This window comes from Oscarella lobularis, chromosome 8 (genome assembly GCF_947507565.1).
Source record: "Oscarella lobularis chromosome 8, ooOscLobu1.1, whole genome shotgun sequence".
In the NCBI taxonomy this organism is placed as follows: domain Eukaryota; kingdom Metazoa; phylum Porifera; class Homoscleromorpha; order Homosclerophorida; family Oscarellidae; genus Oscarella; species Oscarella lobularis.
In genome coordinates, this window is record NC_089182.1 from 919,097 (window position 1) to 938,267 (window position 19,171).

General features: G+C 45.9%; 6 protein-coding genes across 8 annotated transcripts; 2 read left to right on the forward strand and 4 right to left on the reverse strand.

Moving 5' to 3' along the window:
* Positions 1 to 1,027: 1,027 nt before the first annotated feature.
* Positions 1,028 to 5,109, reverse strand: LOC136190607 (rab3 GTPase-activating protein catalytic subunit-like). The gene is made up of 23 exons (XM_065978827.1): positions 5,039 to 5,109; positions 4,910 to 4,985; positions 4,645 to 4,859; positions 4,477 to 4,596; positions 4,244 to 4,409; positions 4,093 to 4,192; positions 3,959 to 4,040; positions 3,835 to 3,903; positions 3,713 to 3,786; positions 3,407 to 3,660; positions 3,296 to 3,352; positions 3,150 to 3,234; positions 3,011 to 3,092; positions 2,906 to 2,960; positions 2,619 to 2,852; positions 2,427 to 2,565; positions 2,266 to 2,366; positions 2,089 to 2,220; positions 1,934 to 2,033; positions 1,799 to 1,884; positions 1,500 to 1,745; positions 1,430 to 1,450; positions 1,028 to 1,379 (listed from the first exon to the last, which is right to left on the reverse strand). Exons 1-23 carry the CDS (start codon positions 5,098 to 5,100, stop codon positions 1,242 to 1,244), a joined length of 2,694 nt encoding a protein of 897 aa, XP_065834899.1. The 5' UTR covers positions 5,101 to 5,109; the 3' UTR covers positions 1,028 to 1,241.
* Positions 5,110 to 5,386: 277 nt separating this feature from the next.
* LOC136190616 (NAD-dependent protein deacetylase sirtuin-1-like) lies at positions 5,387 to 7,007 on the reverse strand. Its single transcript, XM_065978837.1, has one exon. The coding sequence runs from the start codon at positions 6,964 to 6,966 to the stop codon at positions 5,494 to 5,496; it is 1,473 nt and encodes a 490-aa protein (XP_065834909.1). The 5' UTR covers positions 6,967 to 7,007; the 3' UTR covers positions 5,387 to 5,493.
* LOC136190606 (uncharacterized) lies at positions 6,994 to 11,480 on the forward strand. 3 transcript variants are annotated; one of them, XM_065978825.1, is made up of 21 exons: positions 6,994 to 7,086; positions 7,520 to 7,590; positions 7,641 to 7,694; positions 7,742 to 7,870; positions 7,926 to 7,991; positions 8,049 to 8,128; positions 8,184 to 8,232; positions 8,290 to 8,302; positions 8,366 to 8,449; positions 8,510 to 8,662; positions 8,721 to 9,905; positions 9,958 to 10,007; positions 10,056 to 10,114; positions 10,163 to 10,342; positions 10,421 to 10,513; positions 10,586 to 10,670; positions 10,742 to 10,826; positions 10,877 to 10,970; positions 11,015 to 11,081; positions 11,145 to 11,211; positions 11,259 to 11,480. In XM_065978825.1, exons 2-21 carry the CDS (start codon positions 7,546 to 7,548, stop codon positions 11,351 to 11,353), a joined length of 2,733 nt encoding a protein of 910 aa, XP_065834897.1. In that variant the 5' UTR covers positions 6,994 to 7,086; positions 7,520 to 7,545; the 3' UTR covers positions 11,354 to 11,480. The 3 variants fall into 3 exon arrangements, with proteins under 3 accessions (XP_065834897.1, XP_065834896.1, XP_065834898.1); XM_065978824.1 differs by lacking the exon at positions 6,994 to 7,086 and adding an exon at positions 7,316 to 7,397 and having other exon boundaries at positions 7,453 to 7,590; XM_065978826.1 differs by lacking the exon at positions 6,994 to 7,086 and adding an exon at positions 7,401 to 7,418.
* On the reverse strand, positions 11,378 to 13,680 carry LOC136190620 (hyccin-like). Its single transcript, XM_065978840.1, has 11 exons — positions 13,154 to 13,680; positions 13,012 to 13,107; positions 12,832 to 12,957; positions 12,736 to 12,780; positions 12,608 to 12,688; positions 12,443 to 12,561; positions 12,299 to 12,394; positions 12,077 to 12,241; positions 11,934 to 12,021; positions 11,755 to 11,878; positions 11,378 to 11,701 (listed from the first exon to the last, which is right to left on the reverse strand). Exons 1-11 carry the CDS (start codon positions 13,187 to 13,189, stop codon positions 11,463 to 11,465), a joined length of 1,215 nt encoding a protein of 404 aa, XP_065834912.1. The 5' UTR covers positions 13,190 to 13,680; the 3' UTR covers positions 11,378 to 11,462.
* Positions 13,681 to 14,107: 427 nt separating this feature from the next.
* LOC136190613 (collagen alpha-1(XVIII) chain-like) lies at positions 14,108 to 17,370 on the forward strand. The gene is made up of 19 exons (XM_065978834.1): positions 14,108 to 14,244; positions 14,303 to 14,328; positions 14,432 to 14,979; positions 15,026 to 15,097; positions 15,146 to 15,184; positions 15,235 to 15,274; positions 15,326 to 15,354; positions 15,405 to 15,440; positions 15,490 to 15,560; positions 15,618 to 15,787; positions 15,846 to 15,880; positions 15,925 to 16,044; positions 16,098 to 16,139; positions 16,210 to 16,384; positions 16,438 to 16,543; positions 16,596 to 16,662; positions 16,713 to 16,907; positions 16,962 to 17,077; positions 17,137 to 17,370. The coding sequence occupies exons 1-19, from the start codon at positions 14,204 to 14,206 to the stop codon at positions 17,315 to 17,317; spliced, it is 2,109 nt and encodes a 702-aa protein (XP_065834906.1). The 5' UTR covers positions 14,108 to 14,203; the 3' UTR covers positions 17,318 to 17,370.
* Positions 17,074 to 19,043, reverse strand: LOC136190618 (SH3 domain-containing protein Dlish-like). The gene is made up of 3 exons (XM_065978839.1): positions 18,938 to 19,043; positions 18,190 to 18,873; positions 17,074 to 17,854 (listed from the first exon to the last, which is right to left on the reverse strand). The coding sequence occupies exons 1-3, from the start codon at positions 18,984 to 18,986 to the stop codon at positions 17,358 to 17,360; spliced, it is 1,230 nt and encodes a 409-aa protein (XP_065834911.1). The 5' UTR covers positions 18,987 to 19,043; the 3' UTR covers positions 17,074 to 17,357.
* Positions 19,044 to 19,171: the final 128 nt, after the last annotated feature.

Consider the following 19,171-nt stretch of genomic DNA (forward strand, 5'->3'; position numbering starts at 1 on the left):
GACTCTGACGAAAGCGAAAGAAAATCTGAGAAAATTCGATTTCGTCGGAATCGAGGAACACCTTCGCGAATCGGCTCAATTGCTCAAGAGCAAACTCCTTCAGAAAAGCGAGCAAAGAAATAAAAATTGGTTATTGATTCTAATAACCTATTTTTTTTAGATTTGGCGAAATTTCCCAATGTTCCCACGTCGGACGTGCCCGCGGAAAAAATGTCGCCCTTTCTCGGAAGCGATTGGTCGATCTTCTGCTTAGAAAAAGACACGGAAACGTTCGTAGAAAAATCCAACCACTACGACCTTCAACTCTACCAATACGGCGTGGATTTATTTCGCAGCCAATTAGCTCGAGCTCACGTGACCATTAACCCTTATTCCCAATTTTCCTCGCCCTTTCTCGCGTCTCGTCGTCTCGTCGCTCTCCTGCACATACCCAAGACGGCGGGAACGGCGTTTCTCTGGGTCGTACGTCATATCTTAGGCTGCGAGCCCAAGTGCGTGTGCACGTTTCAACGCGGTTGCCATCGAAGTTGCCCGTACATTATTAATCAATGCGGTCACACGCCCTTCGTACCGGACACCTGCAAGGGGGAGAACGTCTTTACCGTCGTTCTTCTGAGACATCCGGTCGATCGCGTCATTTCAGCTTATAAACACGCTAAAACTAGAGTATGAATTAATGTCATTATTATTATAGAGTACTGTACTTCTGTTTTGTTTTTTTAGAAGGACCATTGCTGCGGTTTGCCGGATAACGTGACGCAAAGCGTCAATTTTTCGAAATCGAGTTTGACCCTATCGCAGTTTGCTCTCCAGCCGGGCGTCTCGAATTTGATGGTGAAAATGCTGGCGGGAATCGGCGGCCACGAAATCGTGACCGTCAACGAAGACATGTACGACAAAGCGGAGAAACGACTCAGGGAATTGTCCTTCATAGGAATTCAAGAGCAGTACGACAACACGGTGAAACTGCTATTCCACGCGCTCGGCGGAAAAGGTTCAGTCTCTAATAAGAAGATCGCACAAGAAATAAATTATATGTAAATATTTTATATATACTCTTTAGCTCCTCCTCAGTCGGTTGACTTCGAGAAACACAACGCGAGAAATGATCGAGGCGTAAAAGCGACCGACGCTGACGTCAAACTTATACACAACGCTAATCTTTTGGATTACCGGCTTTACAACGTCGCGAGAAAACTGTTTTACGCTCGCCTATACGAAGCTGGGATAGTGCAATTGCCTTAATGATACGCGGTAGAATTCGTAAACGCTCCCATGACTCGGAATTCGTCTTGGGCTAAGACTCCGTACATTCGCTGAGGCAGACCGGCAGTGCGGGCTCGAAGGATGAATTCTCGACCGATAGGATGTGGGAGTTTCTAATCAATGACTGCAGATTAATAATTTATCTAATTAATAATGATGAAACCTCTTTAGTTGATTTTGATTCCTGTTCGCATTAGTTAAGTTTTGATTACGTAATTGTAAGGCAGGCTTACTTGATTTTCTAATAAAAGACCTTGGACTATTTTTCCTCCCAATCCGCGTGCTCCGCCTCCTTTCAAATCGGTTTCCGCGTCTTCCAAAAGGCTCGTGATTATTTGCTGAAATTCGTCTTTAGGAATTTCCCTAGGTAGAGATGGATTCGCTTTGAGAAAACTCTCGTACGCAAATGTCAATTTTTCGCGAAGAGCTTCCGCCTTGGAACAGAGCAACTCGCCAGAGGCAAGAGTTGCTATCAGCGCCTGGTTTCAACGTAAAAAAATCGCTAATATACTCAATGCCTTTGTGGGTGTACTTCATAGTCTGATATATCCGATAAAGAGGCAAAGTTTTGGCTGCATCTCTTGATAGACTTAGCTCCAATCGAAAGTTCAGCGAAGTCTATAGCAAATAGAAACAAGCCCTCAGACTCTATAGAGGTCTCATTCACCTGCATAGCTCTTCAATTTATTCAGAGCGGCGTGGAAAAGAACTGGCATTACTAGATAAACCATTTCCCGTACGGACAAACCGTAGAAGTAATGAAGAATCTAGACATTCGATTTTCGCTTCTGGTCAATACGGATTTTGTATAAGAATTAGCACTTTTTCCGCTTCCCTCGTATCGTCAAATAATCGCTTTTGTCTCTTCGCGGGAACGGGTCGCGCCATGTCCCACATTTCGACCCACATATTGCCGGGTAATTCCATTCGAGCACTCAGCTTACCTTTCACAAACTTGACAAAGAAATGATGAAATACTAATAGTCACATATGTGGTACGATTTTCGTCGAATCTTCTTCGGTTTCCTCCCGCGATTCTAGCCAATCCTTCGGCGAATACCAACGCACAAAATCAGCCAACACGCTACCGGGATTAGCAGCCTAATAACACAGACAACCCATTCCTAAACAACGACCTCCCAAGCCCCAATATATTATTTCCTTAAATGATTCCATGTCGGACATCAATTGAGCGCTCTGCATTCTCGCTCTAATCTTTGCCGCCTCTTCCGACGTCCCCAGCGTCGACAGCACGTGACTCTGTTCCATAACCATATCCTCAGTCATAACCAGAGGATCCTCAAAATCCAATAAGTAATATTTTAATTATTATCTATACTATCTATATGTACTTGAGTGATTGGAACATTTAGCGGATTTCCTGACATAATAAGAATCTTGTTGTCAAGCTGATGTTTTATTCCTACAGGTGACGACGTCACGTCCTCCTCCTCTTCTTCTTCTTCTTCCTCCTCCTCTTGAGTTTCTACTGCTTCAAAAAATTCCTCTTCGCTATCTGTTGGAGATTTTGCCTTCTCGCTATTGACACCACTACAGGTTCCTTTTCGTATGCAGTAGTCAAGCATCTGATTGCAGCTCCACGGGTAACAGAAGCGACTAATCAAATACTAGTACGTACTTGAAGTTTTTGATGTAGCAGGCAATAATTCATATTGGGTGCATGTCCAGAAAATCTTAGAGGGAAATTCAGTTTTGTTTATAATTATTCAAATAGTCGAGTTACCCCGGCAATTTCACTTTGTTGTCCCATCTGTATCTTAACTCTGACACGAATTCGTGCCATAGATGAGCAACGGCTCTCAGGCCTTTGGAGAGAAGAGAGGTTAGCATACGAGTATGTTTAAAAATCCCCAATTACACACCTCCAAAATTGTGATTGACAAGAGTCAAACAGACAGAAAATCGAAACAGCAGACTCTCATTCGGAGCCGACTTGAATTTAGAAAACTGAGGGCACAATTAACAATTAAAATTAAAATGGTCACGCTATAAATTCTCCCACACATACTTCTTCCTCCTCGACAATTTCTTCCTTCCAAGACTCGGAAGAATCCGGAAATATGTACTACGCGTTAATTAAATAAAATGTATTGTATTTTGCTTGTTCATCTCATCTTACTGCCATCATAGCATCCATCGTTTTCGAAGGAATCGACGAATCGTCGTCACTTCCAGGCGAATCAATAGAAAGCGCCGCCGATTTTGTCGCCTTGACGACGGACGACAACCCGGTTGGCAAGTGGGGCTGAGTGAGACGTTGCAGCGCTTCGCTGAAACCTCCGCCTCCTTTTGGCAAATCGTCTTTACAATTAATTAATTCGTGCAAGGGCTCGCAATGTTGACTCAATTTCAGAAAACTAGCCAAGCAATCGCCTACCAGTACACATCAGAATGCAATCAAATTTCTTTTATGTGTTTCGTGTACTCATGAGGCATTGAGCTTTCTCAATGAATTGAGCGCGGAGTGACCATTTGGGGGCATCCATTGGATCAAGATCACTGTTCAATCACTATTGATTAATTTTTCAATAATTTCTCTCTGCTTACGAATAGACGGCGTTGTCGACAACAACGTCTTCTGATAAAGAAGGCCACGTTACAGACAAGTGAAATTCACTGCAACAAAAATCCACAATCTCCAAGTATTGATAAATTTATTAGATAGGATTACTTGATTGCATCTAGAGAAATTCCAAACGGAAGCTCGGAATAATCGGACGCGTCGACGCTTTCCTCGGAAAATTTATTTAAATCTATTCACCCGTCCGTTTTAATCAGGATTCGTTTATTTTCGTATTTACTAACCAGGTGGAAGTTGAGGCCACGAAAATAAATTCGAATCTCTTAGAACGTAAGTAAAGCGAATTGATACGAGTACGGGCGACAATCTAGTGCTAGAAACGCCCTACACAACAAATTAGAGCATCAACTCTCCCCATTTCTGATAATCTATTACCAGTTTCGATTTGAATAAATCTATGAGACCGGAAAGATGCGCAAATTGAGGTGGAGCGTATCGCAAGTGAATTACGTCAAAATACGTTCGGGTCACGTGAGTTTGATGAACCCCTACGTACATTCGTCGCCATGGCTGCCCTATTTGCACAAAGGCAGGCAAAATGCTAAACACCCCAGATAGTCAAATATAAATCAATGAGTCCTCTTCAATTAACACCTATTAATTATTACCATCCCGTGTTTGTCAGTGCTATGGTTAGAGAGCTTAATATCAACTTTCCCTGACTTTCTGACGTCAGAATTTCGCTCTGGGGCGTTGGATGAATAACAATAAAATATTTGACGCCAAACCTAATTAACATCGATCAATTAGAGCTGTGTTAAGTGAGTAGGCGCGACCATCTCGTGATGCAATGGGCGCGTGCCGGAAAATCATTTTCCCTCCTCATTACGTCATTTAATATGAACGATTCTTCCGGCACGCTTCCTTCTCGCCACGTTTCCGCCATTTCCCGAACGTTTTCGCCGAATAAGGACAAGACAAAACAAAATTTTCCCATTTTAATTTCTTCTTGAAGATTCGCCGCCGAAGTCGTCTCTTCGTCGGTTTTCGACTGAGAAACGAAGTTTTCACGTTTCTCGTCTCCCTTCTAAAATGACTCACAACTTGTCTTGATAAGGATCGTCCGTCTCTGTGAACTCTCCATCGACATAAAACCTCTTCCACGAGCGATGTGAAGCTAAGTTGTACCCCTATCAGCTATTTTCGTTGTACTGTAGCTATTCTCTGTACTTTTCCCAGTCCGAAGCGTTTGTGTAGTCGGTGATCTCGAATATTTCGGTGTCCGTCTCCATTGTGGGACTTGCGTTAGCGTGCGTTATCGTCATGGCGTTGAGCGAAGAGGTCTCTTTGCTAATTGCGTCGATTGCCGCTCTTCTATTGACTATTTTTATACTTATACTTGCTTGGAAGTTTCTATGGATAGCATTCTTGCGCAATTTCGCCTTCTTTCGCGAGCTGGTCACGCCGAACGACGACGAAAGAAAAGAAAGAGAGAAGAAAGCCCGTCCGCATCGGAAAAGCGAAAAGACTCATTAATTAATAGCTCGCTAGAAACACGCAAGTTTTAATGACAATAAATAAACACAACGAGTGCCGCATCTTTAGTAATCAGTACAGTAACTAAAAATTCTACTTGAAAATGATTAAATAATACTAATAAGTCATCTGGGACGTCCTTTAATAACTCAATCAGACTGGGAAGGAGAGGCAGGTGCAGGCGACGGCACAGGCTCACCATCAGCATCATCATTTTCATCATCATTGTTGTCATTCTCATCATTGACATTCTCTCTATCATTGTTCTTCTCCTCTTCCTCTTCCTCCTCCTCCTCCTCCTCGTCATCATCATCTGAACCGCTACTACTGCTACTTGTATCATTTTGAGGTATCAATTCAGCTCCAGGAAAGAGATGCTTATTTGGTGGCTCAAATTGATATTCAGGAATGCCGGGATCCTCCTTTTCGCCTGCGTGATCCCACTCGTCTCCAAGGCGACTGAGCAAATAATTAATGATCTCGTCACAGTTTCCCAATAGTTCGATGTCAAAGTTCAGTCTCATCAAAGGCTCTCGATTAATTAATATCTGTGGCACGTGCTCGGGAATCAGATTTGGTATCATGGCAACCGGTTTGACTTTCAAGGACGAACCAATCACAATCAGCAAATCCACTTCCTCCTCATCCCTCTTGAACGTAGTGAAAAACTCCTCCGAAAGCCCCTCCCCAAAGAAAACAATATCCGGTTTCATGATAGAAGGAGTAAGCGGATTCACTGGGATCTCCAAGGAGCAACGAGGACACTTGGGTATAACCTGATTAAATATGTCATCCTTGATGACGTCAGATGAGACTTTGTACTTGCACTGCATGCATGAGGCTGTAGCAAATGAGCCGTGACACTGAACGACGCGACTGATGCCGGCCACCTGCTCGAGTGTATCGATGTTCTGAGTGTAATTGCGCAGAAGTTTATTCTTTGATTCCAACAGAGAAATGAAGCGGTGGCTCAGGGACGGGCGAAACTGCCCCGGATATATTTCCTTGGCAAATTTGAAGAAGGGCAATGGATTGTGGCGGAAGAAATTGATATCGAACATCGCCTGGGGAGACGGCAGATCGGGGAAATCCTCCGCCAAGCGTGCATAGATTCCATTTCGAGACCGAAAATCTGGAATTCCACAGGAAACAGAAACCCCAGCGCCAGTCAGAACAAGAATTCTTTGGCTTGATTTCAGCAGCGAGAGAGCGTCGTCAATCGTGTTAACGTGCGCCAATTTAGGACGTGGCCTCGGTTCAGTGAGAATTTCAATGACAATTTTCCAAAGAGTGAAATCGCTGAGATCCGGACGCACGGCCACGCCCCTTGGCAAAAGAATTTTAAGAACGTCTCTTGGATCCGTTCCCATGACGATGTGACGTTGTACGAACGAATAGGGTCCTACGGGATCTTCGTCCGGGGAGTTGAGACCGTTGACGTCAAAATCGAGTGACTCCACCTCTGTGACGTCATTAGAGCCCGTCGAGGCGTCGTCGCGTCCGCTGACGTTCGTTCGCGCTGTTTTCGATGGGTTCATCGACGTTTCGATGTCGTCGTCGTCTTTCTCGATCTCTCGCGATCGCTTTTCAGCCTCTTTTTTCGTCTTTACGTTGTCCGCCATGTTAGTTTGGAATACGCATGCTTTGTTATCGGAAGAAAGCGCCCGGATAAGATAAACCTTAGCGTGCGCTTTCTTACGAAGAATGTCAGCGAAATTGGCTCTTCCCTTGTCGAAATAAAGGTACGGGCTGGCTGGACGCGATTGCTGCACACACACAATAGTCGCGCACTGCCATTTACACCTAATTAGGCGTTCTGGAAGTGGGTGGGGAGAACAGGAAGAAGCAAAGGTCCTGCATAGCCCCTATCGAGTAATTGTTTTCCTCGAAAAGAGGCGCAAACGCTATCTAATAGAAACGTCCGCATTAGGATCCGTATATCAAAGCCAGTACGCGCGTATCGTGCATTCTACAGGCTTTTCGCACGAACTGATTCAGTAGAGACGAGCTTTCTCTGAGTGCACTGAAGAAATCTTACGAATACGCACATTCGGTGACGCCTCCCCAATTAGACGTACACCAGAGTACATCTAAACGTTTTCCGATAGTCTGAGCTCATACTACACGATTGAACATCCTACATGTCGTCGCTCATCCCTCTGTGCCCTTATCTAGCGCACCATTCGGCCAGAGTTTCGGCGATGAACGGAGCTGAAGTGGGCGTGTCAAGGTTAAACCTTCTTCAGGTACGCCCCTCGCTACTTTCATTCACGGTCCCTCGCTACTGTCTTCAAAGTGGGGCTACTTGAACAAGAAGAACAATCGCGACGCGGGCGGACGCAAATCGAAGGTAAAACTCGCGCGAGACATCGAAAAAAAGGCGAAGATTCATTCAAGGATCGCCGTTGGCAAACGTATTGGGTCGAATTGTTCGGAAGGGAGATGCGCTTCTTTCGAAACGCGTCGCTCGGCTCAAATTCGAGTCGATTGACGCCGCCGCGCGATCTCAGCGACGCCGAATCGACGGTAAATCGCGTTCAAAGAACGAAAGAATACGCGTTGAATCGAAAAATCCTTTTAGAATCTACAATTGGCGGGGTTTCGAACGCTCAGTGACGTCGATGCGCGTGTCGATTATGCAAACGAGGTGAGAGCGTTTTATCTACTGTTGGTTTTTTTTTGAAGAGTTTCACTTTTTCTCTAGAGGGATCACGTGTTTGTGGTACGTGCCAATGGAGGGGAGACGTTCTATCAGGCGCCGACTAAAAGTTCTATGTTGAAGTGGTGAGGATTGCTATAGGGAAACTTTTTTAATTAAGTATTGATACTATTTTCTAAGGCTTGCTGCTTTGAATGACGTGAATGAAATTGATGGAATGAGTGAAGAGGTTTGTCACGCGGCATCTTTTAGTTTTGCTTTTGATTTTTTGGGGTCTCATTTATAGACTAGAGCAAAAGGTGAGACTGAACACTTTTGAGACGAACCGTTTTCCTGATTAGTCAGAATGCTCTCAATCCTAGTTGAATCTCTGGTGCTCAAGTATCGGCGAGAACAGTTCCAATCTGAACCAGCAATGAGCCGATCATATACCACTCTAGACAGTGGTACTAGCGCAATAATATATTAGTGAAAGCAGATGAACAAGGAAGTGTCTTTTCTCCTAGATGACGATTTGCTTGATGAGTACGATCTTCCTCAAGATCCAAGGATTGGATGTCTACAGGAGCAACTTCGGCAACGCTATGCACTTCTACGTCAATTGGAAGAGCAGGAGAAAGCCTTTCTTGATAGCAAAACTTCGACAACCGGACCTGAAAGTAAAGCTGAAAGGAAGCGATTGATTCAATTAATTAATCTGTATTGATCTTTATTTAGCGTTCAAGAGATGCCACTTCGTTGCAACGGTTACGAAGAAATACTATCTTGTTCCGGGTTCGGAAAGGTCAGTTCTGAAGCCAGGATCAAAGGTCAACGTATTCGGCCAGCTGCCCAACGGACGCTGGAGATGCTCAGCTCAAAAGGAGGGACACTTTGACGTATACGGGAGTCTCGACGGAGAAGCAGGTCTTAGTATTAAAATCAATGAAGACGGAGAGGAGGAGGAGGAGGAGGAGAAACCGAAAGTGAAAGAAAATGACACCAGATTGAGCATTATGTCAGAACCTGACTGCACCTGGAAACGCGGCGGATTTTTCACCTCTCAAAAATGCCCGGATGTAATTAAGGAAGAAGTGACGGCATCGCCGTCGATAGCGTCCATATCTGACGAAGATCTCATTTCCAAATCCACAACTGTCAAACATCAAAGCGTCATCGTTCAAGGCGATATGTATCCGGGACTCGGCGAGTGTCTCGCTCACAAACGCCCGTCCGTTCCGAGTCTCATTTTGCCGTCGTCGCTTGGCAACGACGACGTCACCGTTCTGGTCACTCAAGGTCTCTTCAAAGGCCAATCCAGTCCGGTGGTCACGCCTATTATGATGGATAATGACGTCACGACGACGACGACACCCAATCAAACGTTTACAATTCATCAATCGACTATACGAAAATCGTTTCCACTTATCGGAAGCGTTCCGTCTAGCGTTCTATGGGAGCTGAAGGATGTCGTCGACGCGGCAGCACGTCCTCCACTATTATCCGAGTCCACTTCGGAGTCGCCAGATGTATCGCCCGCTCCTTCGCCCATCACGTCGCCCCTGGTTACGAGGAGCCCGAGACGTTCCTTCTTGTCTCGCGACGACTCCTATTATAATCGTATTCAAAGTCTTGCGTTGCCTCTTTCGCATGCGTCTCCGGATGTGGTTAGGAGATCTATGGTGGATGGGAGCGCGTCTCCCGCCGCCGTGCCGAGAGTTCATTCGGATAATGCGATTTCTACAAGAAGCGATTCGGTTCCTGCTACGAATCTTTTCTCGAACGTGACGCTTCGGTCTAGAAGTCCTCGAATTGAAATCAGGAGTAAAATTAGAAGTAGAGGAATAAGCCTTATTGTTGGAGAAACGTCATCAGAAGAAGAAGAGGAGGAGGAGGAGGAGGAGGAGGAATATAATGATGCGGGTATAGTAATTAATACTATTGATTATTTCCAGGTTTGAGGAATAATTTTTAGACGAGTCTCAACGAAGTTCCGTCAGTGACGAGGCTTTTCTAAAATATGATGTAAACGTCGCTTTAGTGATGTCGATGATTTAAACCAGAGCTCTTTAGGATGGACTGTCAAAGAATCAATCGGATCAACAAAAGTTTTTTTTGCCAAGATCTTCAGAGTGCATAAGCAAATAAAGATTTTATCAATATAACGTCTTCTCTTCTAGAACACTGTATCGAGCATCTAGACGGAAAGTTAATTTGGGAGAGTTTCCGAGTGGCAGAAGCGTTCAAAAATCAAAATCTGCTACACTTCCATTGAAATCAAGGAACGCAGTCAGCTCTGGCTCAGAATCTTCCAGCAGTTCAAAAGGATCTACATCATCTCCGTCAAAGGGCCTCTTTGGGTAGATAAAATCAATGATTATAACTTCTAATTAGACTTGCTAACATTCTAACGTGTTTTTGTATGACTTTGTGCTTAGGTTTATTACGAATAAGTTTAGGGTTTCCAAAAGTCCTCAACCTCACCACCGCCGAGTCCTAAGTGAGAGAATTGAGCCAAAACATCGACTTAGGTAGTTCCCCCGCGCAAATTAGTTCTCCCAGGAACTAAACCGGTGATGCCCCGCCTCTTTTCTCACATCTAGCGAACCGGAAGTCCGACCTCCGATGAACGAACGCCGAACTCTCTTGCTGAAGAAGGGACCAAAGGGATGGGGTTTCAAAGTCGAGGTGAGTAAGGCGCTCGTGCGCTTATCGGTCGCCGGTCGCCTCGTCACGTGGCGCGTTTGGGGGTCCCACAGACTTCTGGTACCGCAAAAGAAAAGCGAACGTACGTCGTCGAGGTCGTCGAAGACATGCCGGCTTTTTACGGCGGCTTGAGACCAGGTAGAGCGAACGCGGAGGCTTCTTTCGCCGAGGGTGTACGATTTCTTTAGGGGACGCCATATTGGAAATAGATGGAGAAGATCTCGAATCGGCAGCGCACGAGAAAATTGTCGCTGCGTTGAAGTCGTGTGGGGATTCCGTTAGGTGCGAATGTTTTCTTCTGTGAGAGTTCGAAGAGTTTCTTGTAGGATTGCTGTCAAGTTTGCTGACGGTGTAAGGCGAATAGAATTGCTGCGAAAAAAGAAACGACTAGAGGTACGTAAAATGATAAATTCAATAATTTATAATATAATTACTTATTAATTAATTAACCGCCAGAATGAGCTGCATGAAAAGCAAAGGGAAATGTATCGGCTCATGGAAAGAGAGATTGAAATTCTCGGAGGCAGCCAATCAGAGTCAACCAAATCAATAATTGATATCCAATTTTAGATTTCAGTTCTGGTGAAGAGCAAAGCAGCGAGAAAGAAGAAGAAGAAGAAGAAGGCGTATTGGCCAATGATGGTGACGACGAAAATAATCAATAATAAATAGTATAAGGGCTCTCGCGATCAAGTTTCTATTTTTATTCGTTTTGTTGTTGGGCACTCTTTCTATTTTGCTATAAGTGCAGTTCTAATTCAACGTTCTGGCTAATTATACAAACGTTTCGTATTCTGTTGCTTCTTTAGTCCAAACTCCCCCTTCCATTTTTTCTTTTTTGTTTTCTTCTTCTTTTTCTTTCGTCTTTTCAGGTCCAATTGATGCCAAAACGTCTGACGGAGAAACCATTTCAATAGCTTCCTTTTCCAAAAAATCACGTGATGCCGTATCGTCGTCTACGCGAATTTCCGGAAGTGACGAAGTTCTTCTAAGCGTTCCTTCGACAATGCCAGCTAAGAACTCAGCAATACTTACTGGATACATTTAACTAATATTTATGTTATACCATCCGTTGTATTGACTCCTGGAGAAGTACTCTTCCAAACTAATTGATCGGGTTTGAAGCTAAAGCAATTAGAACCCGGATTTCCGTTTGGCAAATCCATGCTATTTATGATGGCATTCGTGACCTGATGGAAAAGGCGCGCGTTCAAATTGAAAATGCCCCTACACTTTCTCGCGCACCATTAGAACTTCAGAAATGCCATCATAGCTAACACGTTTATGAAAAACATTCAGTGCTTGCAAAGCAGCCGGACCCTCTTTATTATATCTAGATCAATACCAAATTTGCTTCGCAAAAACGTACTTTTATAAATTGCACTTACAAGGAAAAGTAGAGAATAGAGGCAATTTCTTGAAGAAATTGTACTGAGAATGTGAGACGCGGACATGAGGCAGCTTCCTTTAGGAAATCTTGGTCTAAGGAAGCTACCTCATCTGGAAATCGCAACTGAATGGGAATCCATTGCGGAAATCCAGATACAGATAGCCTAAATTTAAGTTTGGTGATTTCACATCATGACAACATGCATTAGAGGAATTATAACCTTGTGAAAACGTGGCATAGTGACTGTCTACTAGGTACTGATAATAATCCAATTGAAACCCTGTAGCAATTGAGAATAACAGCGAGAACAGTCATCCTAGAATATAATTATTTGACTTCTGATTACGTATTGAATTTCGTATACCTATTTGATCCAGTTATTTTATCCACTTTACGTAGACTTTCAGGCGACGCTTTCACATTGTGACTGCGCAATGCACTCTCTGTGAGTAATTGGCTTCCGCCCGATTTGCCATGAGGTAGCTAATGAAATTAAAGTTTCAATAATTACAGTAATCATGATTTATACTTTGTGATAAATTGATGGCTTAGATAGACTTGGAATTTCAAACGTTCTGTTGCCTGGAACAATCTCGCGTTCTACTACTTCCTAGAATTTACAAAATTTACAAAAATCAAACCTTTTATTACTCTTACTCGATTATGAATTTCAATTAGGCAAGGTTCAATTCGACTTTTTAGCTTCAAAATCAAAAAGATTATTTTCTAAACATGACGTTTGGCGTTCCTTACTTCGGCATTCATTCTAGCTGATGCAATCAAATATTGCCACAAAAGTGGCGGAAAACATTCGAGTAAGAACAATTTGACGCCAGAATCGCGAATTTTGTAAAGTAAATGATACACTCGACAGGACAGCTACAGAGCCGCCTGCTTTCACTTGCAAATATCAAGGAAATGAATAGATCGTACTTGGCTCGTAGGGTTCGTTTCGATTTCGGTCAAAATCGACTCGATGACGTCTCCTGCTGCATTTATTCGAGATTTGAGGTCATTCGGTGAGCAAGACTATGCGAAAACTTAGGCTTAGATGCATGAAATGCTGCAGAATTACGTCTAAGCTGTCGAGAAACGTTTCCACCGCATTCATGATCACGTGCGGCTTTCGGCCTTAGCGTGCTTGTTTCTCTCCGTGGAAGATGTTCTCCCGATTACCGCCGTCTTTCGGGTCCATTCGGCTCATTCAGTCGGTGCGGCATTCGAAAAAGTGCCCCGGATTAACCGGGCGCAAGGAACGGCGCGGCGCAGCTCAAGTAACGCCTCACAGAGCGAAGCAACGGGCAAACGATCACGTGACACGCTTTAGCCGCACGTAAAAAAACTCCAACAAGCAGAAGAAATTCGCCACCTCTTTGCAACGAAAAACATGGCAATCGTCGTTCAGTACGACGATCTCGCCGTCGACGAATGGAAAACCCTGCGGCACGCCCTCGCAAAGAGCGACGTCCAAATCAGAGTTTTTCCTAACAAAATCGTCGCGAAAGCGCTCTCCACAACGAAATACGAGGCAATGTGCGATCTTTTTGCCGGCGCGACGGCGCTTGCCTACTCGGACGGGAATCCAGTTCAAGCGGTGACGCAAACCATACGGGACACTCCCAAAGTTCGTTTCTTGGGAGGTCGTGTCGATGACGTCATACTCTCCCAATCGGGATTGTTCCACTACTCGCAATTGGGTACACTTGACGAATTGAGAGCGGAGCTAGTGGGCGTGGTTAACGGATTAGGGGGTGCGCTAACGCGCGCTATAGCAGCGGAATCCGAAAAACTTAGCTTTAGTTTGAAGTCGATTTCAAAGTGAATAATCCCATTAGATAGACGAGTTAAGCCGATGACGATGAACAGGTCGACAAATTGCAATTATTAATTAATCATAGAGCCATAACACCTCGCCTCATAGCGTCTAATTGGCTATGACGGCAGCGGTTTTCTTTTCCAAACAACCGGTTTCCCTGAACTGACAAAGGAGGCTGGGCACAAAGACCCGGACTAATTGAGTCGGACTCCCCTAATCAAGCCATTTTCAGAACACACGCACACCCGTTCCCTTTTGAGAAACGGACTTCGAGAAAAGACATTACCATCTTCTCAGACTTGCTACACTATGCAAACCCCGTATCTCTTCCTCCTTCTCATCTTACATTGGTAAGCAATCGAACATCGGCCTCTCAGCTGAGAGCAGCATATCTTCGTTTTTCTCAAGGATTCGTCTCAGCCAGCAAAATTCCGGTTAGCCCCAAACCCCCTTCTCCTCCCCGCGGCGTCGGAGTAGAGTATCTCCTCTTGTCCTCCTGTCTAAGCAAACATTCCTTTCCTTTCCCCTCCCTATTAGTCGATCTGCTCGACGGTTTGGGTTTTCGTTCTTCCGCGCACTTTCCTCCCTACGTTGCGCGCGAAGAAGGTCCCCATGCCGGTTCCGCGTTCTACGTTCGTCCCGCCGCGTCGCTCTCGTTGCCGCTGCGCCACGTCTTTCCGGACGGTTTCTCCGTCAATTTTTCCGTTTCGCTTCGCGTTCGAGTCGTTTCTCGCGCTCGCGGTTACGTCTACTCCGTTTGGGACGGCGTCGACGATGACGTCGCTTGGATGGCTCTTCGTATTGATGGCAATCGTTTGGATATGCGCAACGATAAGCAGAACGTGTTGATCGAGTTTCCGAGAAGCGAATCCGAAGCTGTCTTTGATGTGCCGCTATTTACTGGCGATCGATGGGATGATTTCTCGTTTTCTGTTCACGGGAATGTCGTCTTGTTTTTTTGGAATTGTCAGCTGGTTGGTGGTAGGAAAATTAGGAGGGAGAAATCCGGAAAACCGGACGTCGATACCGGTACGATATATGTGGCGGATAGTGGCAGTAAAACGGGAAAGAAGAAAGGACTGAAAGTGTGTATAGATCTCATTTATTATATTAAACGTAATTAATTTTTAGATGGCTTTACAAGTATTTAATATTTCTTCTAATCCGGCTGACGCTATTAGTGAATGTGGGGACAAGGAAAAGGTTGCCTAAAAAAGGAAGAAGTATATGGGAAACGTAGATCTTTCTTAGTTTTTACCGCTAGAATGTCCTGAAGGAGAAACGTGCTACGTACGAAAATACAGAGTATAGTGGCCGGTTATAAAATTTAGCTACTGTAGGGCTTGAAAGAATTCTACGAATTGACTCAAGAAGAACTACGTAAGCAACAGGAGAATTTTTGTATTTTTTAAAACATGATATTAAGTTTAGATGTTGAGAGCACAGACACTTTACCCAAGGCAAACAAAACTCTTGTAAAAAAAATGATCTAGACTTACGTCATTTTTAGGGCCCTGAAGGACCCGCCAGTTTGTGCTGTTGCAAGGTAATAAATTATTTAGAATGTACCATGTGCAATTGAAAATTGCTTTCAGGGCGAGCCAGGAGAGCCCGGGATTCCGGGTATGCCTGGCATTGAAGGCTTTCCTGGACTTCCGGGGCCCAGGTGGCGCTTATAATTAGGTTTTTGATTATGTAAAGATTATGTAAAGAGCTGCTCTAGAGGGCCTCAAGGGCCGTCGGGTGAAAAGGGAGAACGGGGCGTTACGGGTACAGGAGTGAAAGGCGAAAAGGGAGATGGGGGTAGCGATGGAAAACCGGGATTAAATGGAGCCGCGGGATTGAGAGGAAAACGAGGAGTAGCCGGACTGCCGGGACCCAAAGGAGAACCAGGCACAAGAGCAATACAAAAATCCACTTATTAGAAAAATTCATACTTGATGGTATATAGGAAGGATTATAAGAAAGAAAGGATCTGGATTAGGAGTAAGGCTGAATTGTTCTAGTCCGGGGTGCGACGGGTTATTTAGATTGAAGTGGTCGACGACGAAGACACGATGGCTTCTTTTACGACGGAAGGATCTCTCGTTTATCGTCGCGATTTACAACGAGTCTTCGTACTGACGTCATCAAGATGGCGACCCTTGATGGTCAAACCCAATAAATCGAATTGGTCATATTGATTCCATATTTCCCCATGCAGTTTAGCGACGAAGTTCCGCGATTCCAATCGACTACGTCTCAGGTGTGGCACTGATAATTAATTATCGCACGTAAGTATGCACTCAAAATTCAATTGTCGGCTCCATTTAAAGCCGGACCTGCATTCGTTCGTCGCCCCGACGGACGACGGGGCGCCAATCGCGCCGTCGTCGCCACCGCAACCGACGGAACCAGGCGCGATCGTTCTATTTTTATGCGGGAATGGAATTGTGGACGATGGAGAGGAATGCGATGACGAAAACGGCGAATCGTCGGACGATTGCGTCGGTAAGAGAAACTCGATCGATTGACGTCGGTAGTAGCGAGGCCCCTCGCGACAGATTGCCGAAGGGCACGATGTGGAGACGGGGTCATGTGGATCGGGGTCGAAGAGTGCGATGCCAACGACTTTGGCGGGCATTCTTGTCAGACGATTCAAGGCCAAATGTGCAGGATAACGCTTCGGGGCTAGTCGTTAGGATTCACGTGTAATTTCCAGGTCAATTGGGCGTCTCTCTTGCACGGCTCGGTGCGCTATTGACATGTCGTCTTGTCGGCCTACTTCCGTAATATTTCCGTTTGCGTTTGGCTTCGAGATTAGAGTTCCTTGTCCTAGATTGTTTTGACGAGTTTGAACGATGCGCAGACCGGTTCCCTAGGGGGGCTGAGAGGCGCTGACAGTCTCTGTCACGGCGAGGCGAGAAGCGTCGCAATGGCGGGAAATTTCAAAGCGTTCTTGTCGAATCCGACGAGAGAATTACTAGATCTCGTTCGAAAAGAATTCTGGCATTTATCCGTGGTAAACATCAAGGTAGACATTTCTGATGAGAACTGGTTAGATAGAATGTAAGAGCGGTTGTCGTAGAACGAGACTCTTTACTCGTCGTGGGAAAACCTAGTCACTGGAGGCTCGGAGGCTATATCGAATCCTCGAAAAGTGCTCTCATTTGACGGGGAACCCGTTCGAACTCTCAATATTTGGTACACAGAGAAAAAACTACTCATAAGAGCTTTCTTAAAGGTATTTTTTTCTGTTGAAGGTTGGGACCCTTTTTAGACGCGAAAAGTTACAAGCGTCATCCCAGTAAAACGTGCGACAGCTGGACGTCTCGACTACCGACTCTAAACGGAAAATCAGGCCACCTTACAAGAAAATTTGTCCAGCAGCGCGAACTCCGCTGCAACACGCTCCAAACGGTCCTCTGCGTTCTCAGCGTTTAATTACGTAATAATATGTACACTCAGCGAAACAAATAGCCACCTAAAGTAACGTCTCCAACGGTTTCTTCGGTCGATTTGCCTTTTGTCTCGGTTGCGCATAGAGAGCGGGAATCAGTCCACGTCGCCTCGCTCGCGACGAATAAACGCGAAGCCAGCCGTCGTCTCGCCGATCGTTGGCGTCCGCATAAAGAAACTCGCCTTGTTTGATGCTCAAATATTCCGCGTCGTCTCCTTTGTAATCGTAAATAGCTGTCAGTTCTACGACCGCCTGTCGGCGCCGTTGCTCGTGCGCCGGCGGCGGGGGCCCTCGTCGGCGGCAATTCGTTTCCGGTCCCGACGGCACATCTGCTTCGATTGGGTCCGATGTTGATGATGCGTCGTCGTCGTCGTCGTCGTCGTCTTCTTCCGGCGAATCGACGTCGTCGTCTTCGTCATCGTCGGTTGTGTCTTCGTCGTCGTCCATGTACCAGAATTGTTTATCGTCTGCTGGGGTTATTGTGAATTCATGCCCTTCTCGGCCACAACATTCGCACGTTTCTAAGGCGAAGGAGACGCGGAATTAGTCAAATGGGGGTCTTGTTTGTGACCGTAGGGAAGAATGCATGCAGGGAGCATCGTATCGGTTTCCTTGTCTGCAGCCCAAACACACAAGGCACCGAGTCTTGCCAGCCTCGAGCAATCGGTAAACATCTTAGCGCGCCCCACACATTCATTCACTCCTCGCTCTCGTTCGCCCAATAGAAGCGAAGAACGCTGAGATAGGGGGGCACTTGCTTATACACGCAACTGGGGGAGGATCAACGCAAAGGAGTAGGAGGATGTGAACAAACGCGAAAGAAAAGTCAACACCACCTTTCTCAAAGCATCCTTACCCTGGGATTTTCCTGCCCAGTAAACGTACGATCTCGGTATGTAGCCGCGAATCTCGTGCTCCGTTTGGATCCACAGCCAATCCGGATCGTCCTCGTTGAGTACCCGAACTTTGTCACCTCGTAGCACCGACACCTCGTCCGGTCGTTCGGCGAGAAAATCGAACACGGCCGTAGCGACGCCTAGCACTTGTTTGTTGATGTCTTGTTCCGACTTCGTGCTTTGATTCAGATCGATAGGACTCGTTTCCTTGCTGCTCTCCTCCCCGTACTGGCTCGGCCCAATACCCGACGATATGGTGTCTGCTTTTGAGCCAGAGAGGTGTCTGCGAGCGGCGGCAGGTGCGGCAGCCGCAGGGTCCGTCCGTCTCGGACGGAAGGGGGAGGTGACGGGTAAGCCCGCGGTTCTCGACCCCTTGTCCTCGCCGCCGCGAGGACGACCCGAATCGTCGAACACGGTCCGGCAATACGTTTCGGGTATGTATCCCTCATTTCCTTGCAAGGTGCGCACAAAAATCCAGCCGTTGACCGCATGCAATTGAACGACTTCGGAGCCCCTTCCCACCGAGACGGTGCCCGGGATAGGAACGTCGAAATCGAAAAGAACGGTTACGGGACGCTCGGGAAGAGAGACCAGCTTGGGCGGACGTCGCCGTTTCCCACTCGGACGGCTCTTCGATAATTCTTCTGCCGAAGAGACGCGATTTTATTGGGTCGTCATGCACACGTTTGTGGCGGCGAGCTCGCTTACCTTTTTCCTGGTTTTTCCTGCAGGACAGAAAGCCGAAGAGGAACGCCATTGATTGTGTGAGCTATGGCGCGGTTTGCACGACACTGGGTTCTTTGGGAGTGCGCAGCGTGATAAATAGACTACGTACGTTGTCTGCGGCGAACGAGAAAATTGAATTAGCATTAGGGGAGACTCTCCAAGCTAAGTATAGCGCCACGTGCCTGATGACATCATCTAGTGCAGTTCGCCGAATCG